At 43.1% G+C, this 13,151-nt stretch overlaps 1 protein-coding gene across 1 annotated transcript in view; it reads right to left on the bottom strand.

Moving 5' to 3' along the window:
- LOC311102081 (out at first protein homolog) overlaps window positions 1–1,601 on the bottom strand; it is a 39,845-nt gene extending 38,244 nt beyond the window's left edge. The window contains exon 1 of the mRNA XM_084143299.1: window positions 823–1,601. Within this exon, the coding sequence (XP_083999425.1) occupies window positions 823–1,053 (231 nt within the window). The 5' untranslated portion in view covers window positions 1,054–1,601. The remainder of the gene's footprint in view (window positions 1–822) is intronic.
- Window positions 1,602–13,151: the final 11,550 nt, after the last annotated feature.

The raw sequence follows: 13,151 nt of genomic DNA, 5'->3' as shown, positions 1-13,151 counted from the left end.
TTAATCCTAGAAAATCTCCCCCTTCACTTCTTGCCAGGCTGTCCGTTTCTGTGGGACTGCAACAATCACAGACGCATGCCTTTGGTCTGTGTCTGAGAGTATAGTGCACAGTGACACCCGGGGAACAGGTTGCATGTTGTTTGCTGGTTCACGTCACACTGAAACAGTGAGAAGAGCAGTGGTTTTCAAACTCTAAGCCCATTGACCAGCACCGGGCCCGGAGATGTTGCTGACCGGTCCCTTATGGTTAGCTGACACTGGTTTAGGCTTAGTCAGTTATTTTGTGCTAGTTTTAATGTAGCCATTGTTTAATGTAACTGGTACTGCAAGAAAGAAGGACCATTGCTTTCCAGTCCCTGGTACAACAAAGTTAGTGAACCACTGGAGTAGATAGATGCCCTTACTCTAGGACTAGGCCCCTCTGTGTTGATAGGACTGAGCAGGCTCCGAGTAAAGACGAGTTGTATTGCAGAAAAGTAAGCATAGCATTCCTAAACCGATCCTTACAAGTGAGAACCTAATTCAATGATCAGTTTGTTGTGCCACCTCACATTATTCACTCATGCATGCTGAGGAATTTACCAGCATGAGGAGAGGAGGGCCCATGGCCAGAGTCAACTCATCAGCACTGAAATGACACAGACTAACACTGTTAGGCTATGGTGTACTGTTTTCTAAATTAGTTGCATGGAGGTATAATAGTCTGCATTCAACATCTGCATTACCTCTGATCAGCCTGGCAACATAGGTGGTCATTGGGCAATAACCTAACCCTACACAAAACAGTGAAGGTGTGGGGAAAACACATTTGAAGACACTCACCTGTTTGAAGTCAGCGACAAATGTGATGAGAGTTCCATCTCCCTGTTTGAACTCAAGTGTGATGGAGTCTTTTTCACTGTCTGCTTCTAGAACTTCCTCTGTGATTTGTCCATCAGCTAAACGAACTCGAACCTTCAGCTCTGAACAATATCCGAACGTTGTTAAAAATATTAGTGCCCAGAGAAATACATTTACCCGAGCTGAAACCGGTGGAACACAACTCCCAAACATTCCAGAAGACGCAGAACTGAACTTGACAGAGGAAAAATACTAAAGTCCAGGTGAAATCCAACCGTCTCTTTTCAATATCAGCAGCTAATTATTTAGTTGCATTTCAGAGTTAACAGATAGCCCTTTTGCTATCTATTCTTTGTAAAATAATAATAATAATGAAATCCAAGCAATTGTTCGTCTTCCATACTTTGAAGCTAGAATTCATGCCGTGATTGATTGATTTTGTACGAACATTAACGCGACTCGGTGAATTATCAAACGCATACAGTAGGTAAACCCACCTCTATCAAGACCTCAATCTCGGCTTTTCATTTCACAGCTACTTTGCAACCATTAAACAACTTTGCCCATTGCGACTTGAATGTATATCAGAATCATGCAAGATGTAGTATCCCACACTCTCTCTTAATCGTAACACAGCACGTTGCTTCGTATTCTGCTTTCTGTTTTTATCCTCGTCTTTTTTTCTCATTCAGTCCCGTCACTTCCTTCGGTATCCAAACTACTGCAGAGTAGGCTACTTGCATGGCATCAAAACTTTCAGCGACGGCGCTGTGAATTCAATGAGCGTTGTAAACTCTTAAAGGCACAGCACCCTCGAAATGTAGCACAAGCGCATTTGATGATTTGGTTGTGATCCAACAAGAAAATCCAAGCTTGCACAATAATGATAGAATATGGTATGGTTTAGGCCACACGACAAGGTAAATTGAATATTTGTAATACCCATTTTGTTATTATGAAGCATTGTTGCCACTACTGCACAAGAAGATAAGGCTACTGCAGTTGTTATAATAGGTTGTGTGAAAATGATTGTGTAAATATGATTATGGATTCTAATTCACCTAATCAAAATAGTCCCTCTTCTTTTCTGAATTTAGTTAATTGAGTTATATAAAAGTTGTGGCTAAAAACTTCTTATGATTTCAAAAAATACAGAGGCATTGTTTTTATTTGCGCTTATAAGCTCTGTAACCCAATGTCATACATTATTTATGAGACCATTGAATCATAGCTTGTGAGCTTCAGATAATTACTAGTTGTGTCAAGCCACATGGGGTGTTCACTGATTTCCTTGTTGGAAAAAGTCACTCCTCTTTCCTACTCACTCGTGTTATTATACTTTTATGATGTCCTTAAGGGGGAACTTTGACAATACCGAGGTGTGTAAAGGAAGTGCCACACAGAGAGCAACATCTGGAGATCTGTGGCTCGATCAAAGTGCCACATTAAATGGTAGATTACCTCTGAAGGCAGTGATGTTCCACCTCATCATCAGATCTCTTATCTCCAGGTGACGCACTGCCTGCTGGGTGGCCCCCAGGTTGGTGTCCCCGTGGAGGAGCACTTACACACTGCTGCAACCAAGTGGTCGTGCGCTCCACTGAAGGGGAAAACAAATAGCCAGGGCTCTAAACCTGAACAAACAGTGTCAGCTGGTAAGGCACATTGGGCCGCATTCATTATGAATTGGAGGAGCTAAGGAGGTCAAGCAAACAGATCCTTTGTGGTGTGTGCAAACCTCAAACATTTATGGGCTTAGCTCAGAGCCTTGTTGATCATGCTGATTTGTCATAAAATCTAATTGCCTTGAATCTAATTATGATCTGAGCTCTGTATGTGTTTAGCATGGGATATTCACTTTTGGCGACTATGGTTAAAGGTGCACTTTGCAGAAATCGCTCTACTATTTCCTGGTTGCAAAAATTCTAATAGTTTGCCTAATTTCAGTTTATGTGACAAGACAAAACAAGCATAGAGATTTAGAGAATCATTGTACCATCTAAACCGCTGTGAAATATATTTTCAATAACCAAAAATATAGTATTTTCAGCTGTTTGAAGCTGGTGTACAAAACTGAAAGTAAAAGATGCAATAACGAAACTTAAGAACGGGAAGCATAGATTTTTATTTGTATTGATTTTTTATTTAACCTTTATTCAACTAGGCAAGTCAGTTAAGAAAAAAATATGATTTACAATGACGGCCTACACCGGCCAAACCCGGACAACGCTGGGCCAATTGTGCGCCGCCCTATTGGACTCCCAATCATAGCCAGATTGTGATACAGCCTGGAATCGAACCAGGGTCTGTAGTGATGCCTCTAGCACTGAGATGCAGTGCCTTAGACCGCTGCGACACTCGGGAGCCTGGCTATAGAAATAGCGCACATAAAACAGATATACCGCTTCTTAGACTTGCTTTCAATGATAATGACAGATCTACAACTCACATTTCTAAAGTTACATATTGCAGCTTTAATGTTCTTACTTGCTTAAGAGTGTAACACCTGTGACTCCGCAGATACACAGCAAAATGACACTCATTCCAAGTCACATTAAACAAAGGTTTTGTAACAAGCTCTTGACCTAGGTGTTGATAATACCAATATAGCCCATTATGAATCAATGATACAAATCTATAGGCTTACAATTGGGCAAGCCACAGAGTAAACAAAGGTGATGCCGGAATTAGAACCCTTCACTTCCCCTGAAAGAAGCTTGAGCGATACAACTTTATGCTGTATTTTCAGCATCAGACTTTGTTTGTTTGCTTGCCTTGCATGGCATGTTGTTCCCATTTACTTATTAATTTCCGTATTGTAGATCCAAACATCTCAGTCCAAAGTGCAGGACCGTTTGACTTGCCAGTGCACAGTACACAGGTTAGTCACAGCCGTGTACAAAAGGTGTTCATGATTAACTAAGCATTTAGTGATCCGGCTATCAAAAGAGCACAAAGGTCTATGGATGGCGTTCGCCTTGTCTTATGTATAATTTCCTCTCTACATCAAAGGACCTCTTTGACCAATAAAAACACATACAGACCCATAAAAGTGTTGAAATATTATTCTGTGGTCTGACAAAGAGTGGATGTCAGGGACCAACTGTGACGGGACACTCAGGTCATTCAACCTCCCTCACCTGCATGACTGGGGAGAACCAAAACAACAGCCTTTCAAATATTGGGTTGCAAAATCACTAGCTATTATGTCTCAGTTGATTTAAGCATCCTACATAATAAGTAATGACATTGAAATGAAGCTCTGTGATCATCATGTTGTTCTTACAACTGAGAGCTACAGTTCGTTTATAATTAATTTGACAAATGGAAGCAAATCACCCAAGCTGTGTCTCTTGTGGCACAATGCACAGTTTCACGTAAACAGATCAAAATTGTTTTCACAAGCAATGTCTCATTCCAACATTGCTTCTGACATTGTTGAGCGGAGGATTGTGTAGAATTGGTTGGCCAAGAGACGTAGATGGAGGAAAGGTGTCTGCATTCCTGAGGCAGGACCTGTATAATTGACATTATGGTTGTCTATCTGGCCTGTGAACTCATCAATGTTTTGCATGTTGTTATTGTCACAGCACAGCTACAGAGGTTTCTCATCCTAGACATCACACTTTAACCACACCAGTTCAGAGAAGAAATGATCACACCCAACTCTCTGCTCTACTCTACTCTACTCTATACGTACATGCATATTGTATCTCTCCGTCTAAACAGGGCAGAGGTCTACAGGTATTGTGTGGTATCTGGGAGTTCAAAATTATGAGCGCATTACAATGGGCAGAACAAGCAGTAACTAGCACCAAGACTGTTTGGGTTCTATCATTGGTTCTATCTTTACAGCCTCAGGGGGAGTGTTTGTACCCCACATTCTCTGCCCTACACACACATGCACAAACATACACACTCATGCACGCAAGCGCACACACTGACAGACACATACACACAAACATGTGCATGCATGCACGCACACACACACACACACAGTCACATAAGGAGCTCATATTTATGTAATGAGGGGTCTTTTCCAAAATGTCTCCGAAAACAATTGGCCAGGAACTGTTTACCTCTGGCCCCAATGAGTCAGTCCGTCGTCTTCCGCTCCAACATGAGAGAGCAGGAGGAGAGGGAGAGCCGGTGGTGGTTGAGAGAGCTATGTAGCTTGATCTCTATCCCAGACAGATGTGAGAGGAGTGGGCGGCTGAGGCTGACTGCCTGTCTAATTTATAGAAGAATTGTAGGGGCTCCGATTAAGTTGCTTTCCAGTCTCCCAGGCCCCTGGCTCGGCTACTTGGAGTCTGCCGTGGCACTGCGGGCTGTGGGGGGATATCCTCTTACACATGTGCCTCTGATGGTAGAGCTGTACTCTTAGCTACAGTAGCTCACCTCCAGGAGCACAGGCTTGCATGGTGGAGAGGAGAACAGCAACATGGCAAAAGCAGCATTAGAAATATATGGAAAAGAGTGGAGAAGTGAGTGTAGTCTGCAGCAAACAGTGATAATTGGAATACAGTTTGACTTGTATATCATGGAGAAAACTAGATGGTCATCTCAGATGGTGACGTCTCCTGACCTCATTAAGATGTGTTCAGGGCAAAGAAGGTGATTGGTAGAACGGTAAATGAAAGCTAAATGGCAACGTTGTAAAAGTCCTTTATTTAGCAAGAACACATACTCCAACATAATGTTAGCATTAAACTCTAAAAGTCCCCTTGGGAATGAAACTACAAGAAGAGGAATAGACTTCCAGTTTCAAATAACTTTTTTCAACTCAAGTTTTGACTTATTATCTGCTTCTACATGTCACAGTGATGACAGTAGATAATGACACAGACAAGGCCATTCATGAACTGTTATGAAGGTAATAAGGTCGCTCAGAAAGTGGAACCATAATAGCCTTGATGTCTGCTCTGCACCATTAACTTTGCCAAACATTGACTAAATGCCTGGCAATTCCATTGTCAAGAAGTTGTTTACAGATAAATTAAATGGTTCAACTCTTGGGATGCTCAATTGCCTGTCTGTTGTTTACCCAACAGCCCAGACAAGTGGTGTCCAGATGGGATCCTTCCAGCAGCAGCTCGTCCAGGGGGAACAGCTCAAAGCAAAGACAGAATGATAGAGCGAGAATCAAACTCTCGTTCCAAGGGATACACACACACGCACACACACAGCTCTACAGCAGGAATCCTAAACACAATTCCATGGGAATTCCCGGAGTCGAAGGGAGAGAAGAGAGAGAAAAAAAGTTTTTAGAATTATAAAAATAAACTAACATGTTTGGACTCATTGAGGGAGCATTAAACCCCAGGGAAGACCTTTTCTGCCAGACCCCAATGCATGATGAAAGACTGTACCACTTTAAATACGGCCGGTGAAGGTATCATTTATCTTTCCCCATTATGTGAGGTCAAAGCTGTAGCTCAATGTGGTCCTCTGTAGCTCAATTGGTAGAGCATGGCGCTTGTAACGCCAGGGTAGTGGGTTCGATCCCCGGGACCACCAATACGTAAAAATCATAAGTCGCTTTGGATAAAAGCGTCTGCTAAATGGCATATTATTTATTATATTATTCACCTGCTAGGTCTCCTCTTATGGCCTATATTTAGACTGCTGCCGTACGTAAGAAGACTTTGTCTTTAGTTTCTTCCATCTACAAGTTCCTAATTGGATAGAGCTGCCGCTTTCAAGGAGAGGGACTCTAACCCGGAAGCATATAAGAAATCCCGCTATGCCCTCCGATGAACCATCAAACAGGCAAAGAGTCAATACAGGACTAAGATTGAATCATACTACACCGGCTCTGACGCTCGTCGGATGTGGCAGGTCTTGAAAACTATTACAGACTACAAAGGGAAGCACAGCCGCAAACTGCCCAGTGACACAAGCCTACCAGACGAGCTAAATCGCTTCTAGGCAAGCAACACTGAAGCATGCATGAGAGCATCAGCTGTTCCGGTTGACTATGTGATCACGCTCTCCGTAGCCGATGTGAGTAAGACTTTTAAGCAGGTCAACATTCACAAGGCCGCAGGGCCAGACGGATTACCAGGACGTGTACTCCGAGCATGTGCTGACCAACTGGTAAGTGTCTTCACTGACATTTTCAACATGTCCCTGACTGAGTCTGTAATACCAACATGTTTCAAGCAGACCACCATAGTCCCTGTGCCCAAGGACACTAAGATAACCTGCCTAAATGACTACCGACCCGTAGCACTCACATCTGTAGCCATGAAGTGCTTTGAAAGGCTGGTCTTGGCTCACATCAACACCATTATCCCAGAAACCCTAGACCCACTCCAATTTGCATACCGCCCCAAAAGATCCACAGATGATGCAATCTCTATTGCACTCCACACTGCCCTTTCCCACCTGGACAAGAGGAACACCTACGTGAGAATGCTATTCATTGACTACAGCTCAGCGTTCAACACCATAGTGCCCTCAAAGCTCATCACTAAGCTAAGGACCCTGGGACTAAACACCTCCCTCTGCAACTGGATCCTGGACTTCCTGACGGGCCGCCCCCAGGTGGTAAGGGTAGGTAACAACACGTCTGCCACGCTGATCCTCAACACGGGGGCCCCTCAGGGGTGCGTGCTCAGTCCCCTCCTGTACTCCCTGTTCACCCATGACTGCATGGCCAGGCACGACTCCAACACCATCATTAAGTTTTCCGACGACACAACAGTGGTAGGACTGATCACCGACAACGATGAGACAACCTATAGGGAGGAGGTCAGAGACCTGGCCGTGTGGTGCCAGGATAACAACCTCTCCCTCAACGTGATCAAGACAAAGGAGATGATTGTGGACTACAGGAAAAAAAAGAGGACTGCGCACGCCCCCATTCTCATCGACGGGGCTGTAGTGGAACAGGTTGAGAGCTTCAAGTTTCTTGGTGTCCACATCACCAACAAACTATCATGGTCCAAACACACCAAGACAGTCGTGAAGAGGGCACGACAAAACCTATTCCCACTCAGGAGACTGAAAAGATTTGGCATGGGTCCTCAGATCCTCAAAAAGTTATACAGCTGCACCATTGAGAGCATCCTGACTGGTTGCATCACCGCCTGGTATGGCAACTGCTCGTCCTCCGACCGCAAGGCACTACAGAGGGTAGTGCGTATGGCCCAGTACATCACTGGGGTCAAGCTTCCTGCCATCCAGGACCTCTATACCAGGCGGTGTCAGAGGAAGGCCCTCAAAATTGTCAAAGACTCAAGCCACCCTAGTCATAGACTGTTCTCTCTGCTACCGCACGGCAAGCGGTACCGGAGCACCAAGTCTAGGTCCAAAAGGCTTCTCAACAGCTTCTACCCCCAAGCCATAAGACTCCTGAACAGCTAATCATGGCTACCCTGACTATTTGCACTGCCCCCCCCCCCCCATCCCCATCTTTTACGCTGCTGCTACCCTGTTTACTATTTATGCATAGTCACTTTAACTCTACCCACATGTACATATGACCTCAATTACCTCGACTAGCCGGTGACCCCGCACATTGACTCTGTACCGGTACCCCCCTGTATATAGCCTCCCTACTGCTATTTTATTTTACTGCTGCTCTTTAGCTATTAGCTTTCTTTTTTTTTTTCTTAATTAACACTATTTTACATTTTTCTTTAAAAAACTGCATTGTTGGTTAAGGGCTTGTAAGTAAGCATTTCACTGTAATGTCTGCACCTGTTGTATTCGGCGCATGTGGCAAATAAGATTTTATTTTATTTTATTTGGAATTACATAACAGGGAGAGCCTGTCATATACTTGTGTGTACACATCAGATGGGCCTTGATCCGTCAGTCCTCAGAATGATTATATCTACCGACACCCAAAATTATAAGAGTTCACCGTGAGGGTTGAACGAACAGCCAACAAGAGGGTTGCACGTGAGGTCGGCTGGACAGAACCCGGTAATTTTCTAACCAGAGGAAAATATCTGCAATACAGCGGTGCAGAGCTGCATGCAGGACTGGTCTGCCAAGAATCTCCTGCAAACTATCAGGTGCTGTTGATTAAATTAGGGTGCTGTGGAACTGAAGCACATGATCCCGACCAATCTGCTGTGGATGTTAGGATAAGCAGCATTTAATCAAACTCATGGAACAGTTACCACAAATGGCATTAAGACTCAAAAGGTCAAAGGAACAATTATGTACTGGGGGAGGTTGATCTGGAAGATGTTACGGCTGTGTTGGGGTCATTCTGAGAGGAACTTTTGACACACTTGTCTTTGCTCAACCGTTTCTTCTCATTTAGGATAGTTGTATATACGTTTGGTTTTTCTGTCTTTTCTGTTGTTTGTTTTTCAGAACTAGTTATATAAAAATATATGCAATGACTGAGGATAAGAAGATTGTGTACTGAAATAAACTTCTCCAACTGCTATCCTATAGTCTCCACTGCATCCCAAAATAGCTCTGGTCAGCGAATGTCCCCATAAGTATGAGAGAGGTCATGAGTGGCTGGTGACAGGAATGACGGCGTGCAAGGCGAGAGGTCTGCAATAAGTGTGCATGCATGACCTGAGAGAGAGAGAGAAAGCGAGAGACAGAAACAGACAGACCGGAAGAGAGAGAGAGAGATATAGAGAGATAGAGAGATAGATACAGTAGATAGACAACAGGCCTGCTATTCATTCAGATAAGAGCACAGTGTAATTGCCGTGTGGGCCAATGGTCGCTGTGCCGCTGCTGATGTTTTGCCAACACACAATCAAGATGCCTGCAGGAGATTATCGCGGCGTAAACCATTCCGTCTGGTCATTTTCTTTAGCAACCTGATTTCTACTCTGAGCAGGATTAAGCGGAATCTTTTAGCTTTTGGAGTCTTCTGGCATTCTAATTTGGATGAAATAACCACTAATTTAACTGTCTACAGCAGCAGACGTTGTAAAATGTCTGTTTTTAGACTGTCGGAAATGAGGGCAAGCACTGACGTATGCTTTTGAATGTAGATACTGTAAGTCTTGCTATTGTTAGTTGTAGGCCTAATAGAGTTTCATAGCAGGCTGAACTAATACAAGCACATAATATGTGGATGACTAAAGATAAAAATAAAGATGCTATTTGACAAATGCAAGGGAGTTACTCTTCATGGTCATTGGCCATGTATACAGAATGACACTAATAGACTGTTGTGTGATGTGAACTGGTCATTTCCCTCACGTTTTTCAGTGATAATGCAAATTAAGATATGATGAGGTATTTCAGAACCATCCACTACATGACATGTATGTCAGCTCTCGAAAAATAAACATTTTCCATGTTGTTTTTCCAATGCCCTAGGTGTCTGTTTCAAGTCAATCAACTGGTTCCAATATCCCTTCCTAAAATGAATGAGTACCGTATGAACGTTCCTACAACATTTTAAAGTTACGTTTCATAAGACCCTTCACAGAGTCTAAAAATAGAGGTTAGAGAAGAGGAACATTCAATTACAGTACTACTGTAAATAACATTTAGTTACAGCTCTTCTCCTACTAACTAAAGAAATACGTTTGAGAAGAGGAACAAAAAAAGAGAAGCTCGTCCAAGATAAGACCATTCTCTGAAAACGTCTATTGCCGAAAAAGAAAGGACTCCCTTCTTGAAAATCAGTGTTGTTTGACCTGCATGTGGGATGTTATGCTATCACATTTTGTGGATACAGCACTGGTAAATGCTGGCATGCAGGACTTGTATACTTTAAGATGGGTTAGCCTCCATAGCCACCAGAGCTCTTTTGGAAACAAGACCTCTCAATATTTTCATAAAAGAATGTTGCCTTTGAGAGATTGCCTTATTGATGAAAAACAGAGATTTTATAGTCAAGGGATAACTCACACGCTGAATAAACTGCTCTCATATGTTGTAAGAAGCTGTGATAAATTAAATGTTGAATGAGAATATGAGAATGGACCTGGTTTAATAAAAATGTTATATGCTCTCTGTTTAGCAGAATCCTACACTTCGTCCTGACATCCTGTAAAGTTAACGACCTGGAGCTGATACAGGTGTCCTCGTGAAGTACTCTGCCTCCGATGTGTGAGGTCTTCCAATCTTGTCAAACATGTAGAAAGTGTAACATTTCAATAAGTTGCGATGCTGCCATAAATAGCCCAAAGAATGGCCCTCACAGGAAGAGGGGCGTGCTACTTTTATCTGTGTTTGTCTTGTCTCCCTAGCCCCTACTCAGAGATCAGTTGGAATCTGACATTCTCATGCATGTGGGAGTCAAGAACGGAACATCCGTGAGTTTAACAGCTGTTCTCATGAAAAAACATACCTTTGCCTCTCATCTGAGCACTTGAAATGGTCTGTGTCTGGACTGGTCAGCACTGAGTCGTGGTAACTGTCTGCATGGTCAGCAATGAAAAGAACGAGAGTAACTCACAAGACCGTATAACCATTATGCCTGGTCTGAAGAAGACAAACAACCACTTTTTAGCTTAAATGCGGAGAATCTTAAATGCGATCTTCACTGATCGTTCTCCGAGAAAGTAGTTGGTTAGTACAAGGCATGTAAGGTTGAAATGTTGCTGCTCTGTAAATGTGAAGAATTTTGGTATGAAGGCTATAGGTTCATGGGTCATGATAGGGCCTGCAGCTGCAGCATAAATTCCCCTGGAAGAAGGCCTGCTGATGGAGGGGTTTAAAGCAACAGCGCTGTCCTCCAGCCCACGCACTGACCTTTTACCCTACTAATTTACAGAAAAGCAGCCAGGGAAGAGTCTCTGTGCCTAGGGGAGAAAGAAAGACAGAGAGAGAGAGAGAGAGAGCATGGGTAGGAGAGATACATGTACTGGGCAGTCCAAAACGGCTCTGCAACTTCAAATCATTTTGCCAGCTGCTACACATTGCCAGCTGCTACCTATCATGGTTGTCTCTAAATGCACATGGAGGAAAGAATGTCCATACTTCCCTTTTCCAATTTTTTTGTTTTTTTTTACATGATTCTTTTGGATGAAAAGAGAATTCCAGGCTACACTTGAACTTCTTAAACCTGATAGACAGTATGTATAAATCATAATCGAGCTATATTGAAATAACTTCCCTTTTTTCGGCCTGCAAATTGATTTGGAAGTACAAATCGGTAAAGAAAAAAAATGTGGCCCATCCCTGACCTATCCTTGATGGACAAATCAAATCAAATTCTATTGGTCACATACACGTGTTTAGCAGATGTTATTGCGGGTGTAGCGAAATGCTTGTGTTTCTAGCTCCAACAGTGCAGTAATATCTAACAAGTAATATCTATCAAATTCACAACAATACACACAATACACACTAATCTAAAGTAAAGGAATGGAATTAGACTAAGATACAGTAGAATAGAATAGAATAGAATAGAATACAGTATATACATATGAGATGAGTAACGCAAAATATGTAAACATTATTAAAGTGACTAGTGTTCCATTATTAAAGTGGTCAGTGATTTCAAGTCTATGTATATGGGGCAGCAGCCTCTAATGTGCTAGTGATGGCTATATAACAGTCTGATGGCTTTGAGATAGAAGCAGTTTTTCCGTCTCTCAGTCCCAGCTTTGATGCACCTGTACTGACCTCACCTTCTGGATGATAGCGGGGTGAACAGGCAGTGGCTCGGGTGGTTGTTGTCCTTGATTATCCTTTTGGCCTTCCTATGACATCGGGTGCTGTAGGTGTCCTGGAGGGCAGGTAGTTCGCCACTGGTGATGCGTTGGGCAGACTGCACCACCCTCTGGAGAGCCCTGCAGTTGCGGGCGGTGCAGTTGCCGTACCAGGCGGTGATACAGCCTGACAGGATGCTCTCAATTGTGCATCTGGGTTTTAGGTGCCAAGCCGCTGTTGCGCCTTCTTCACCACACTGTCTGTGTGGGTGAGTCAAAGTAATCCATTTGAATTTGCGGTTTAAAGAAAAACTAAAACACGTAGACATAACTATCTGGCAGTCTCACTTGATGCGTTTCGTTCCTCTATGAGTTTCAACCATTGTGGTGAGTGCAGATTTAATCTCTTATGATTAACATTCCAGAGAACATATCTTCAACACACTTTCACTGACAAATTCAGTTTAAAGAACAAAGTTTACTTGATAAGGGCCTGAACAGAGCTTTTAGTGGGGTCAGATTACCACAGGTCCCTTTTTACTGAGAAGTATTGCGTCACTTCCTGGGTCACTGTTGCTAGGGAAGGCATTTCACACCTATCACACATCCACTTCTTGGAGTTTACAATTCTCTGACAATTGTTTGAGAAGAGTTTCTGGTAACAAGTCTCGAATGACGTTGAATAAATGTCTCTCGAGTGGCGCAGTAGTCTAAGTGCTA

The sequence above is a fragment of the Coregonus lavaretus genome (genome assembly GCF_964263955.1).
Source record: "Coregonus lavaretus genome assembly, chromosome: 26".
Taxonomy (NCBI): Eukaryota; Metazoa; Chordata; class Actinopteri; order Salmoniformes; family Salmonidae; genus Coregonus; species Coregonus lavaretus.
This window is presented reverse-complemented; position numbering and strand designations above follow the sequence as displayed.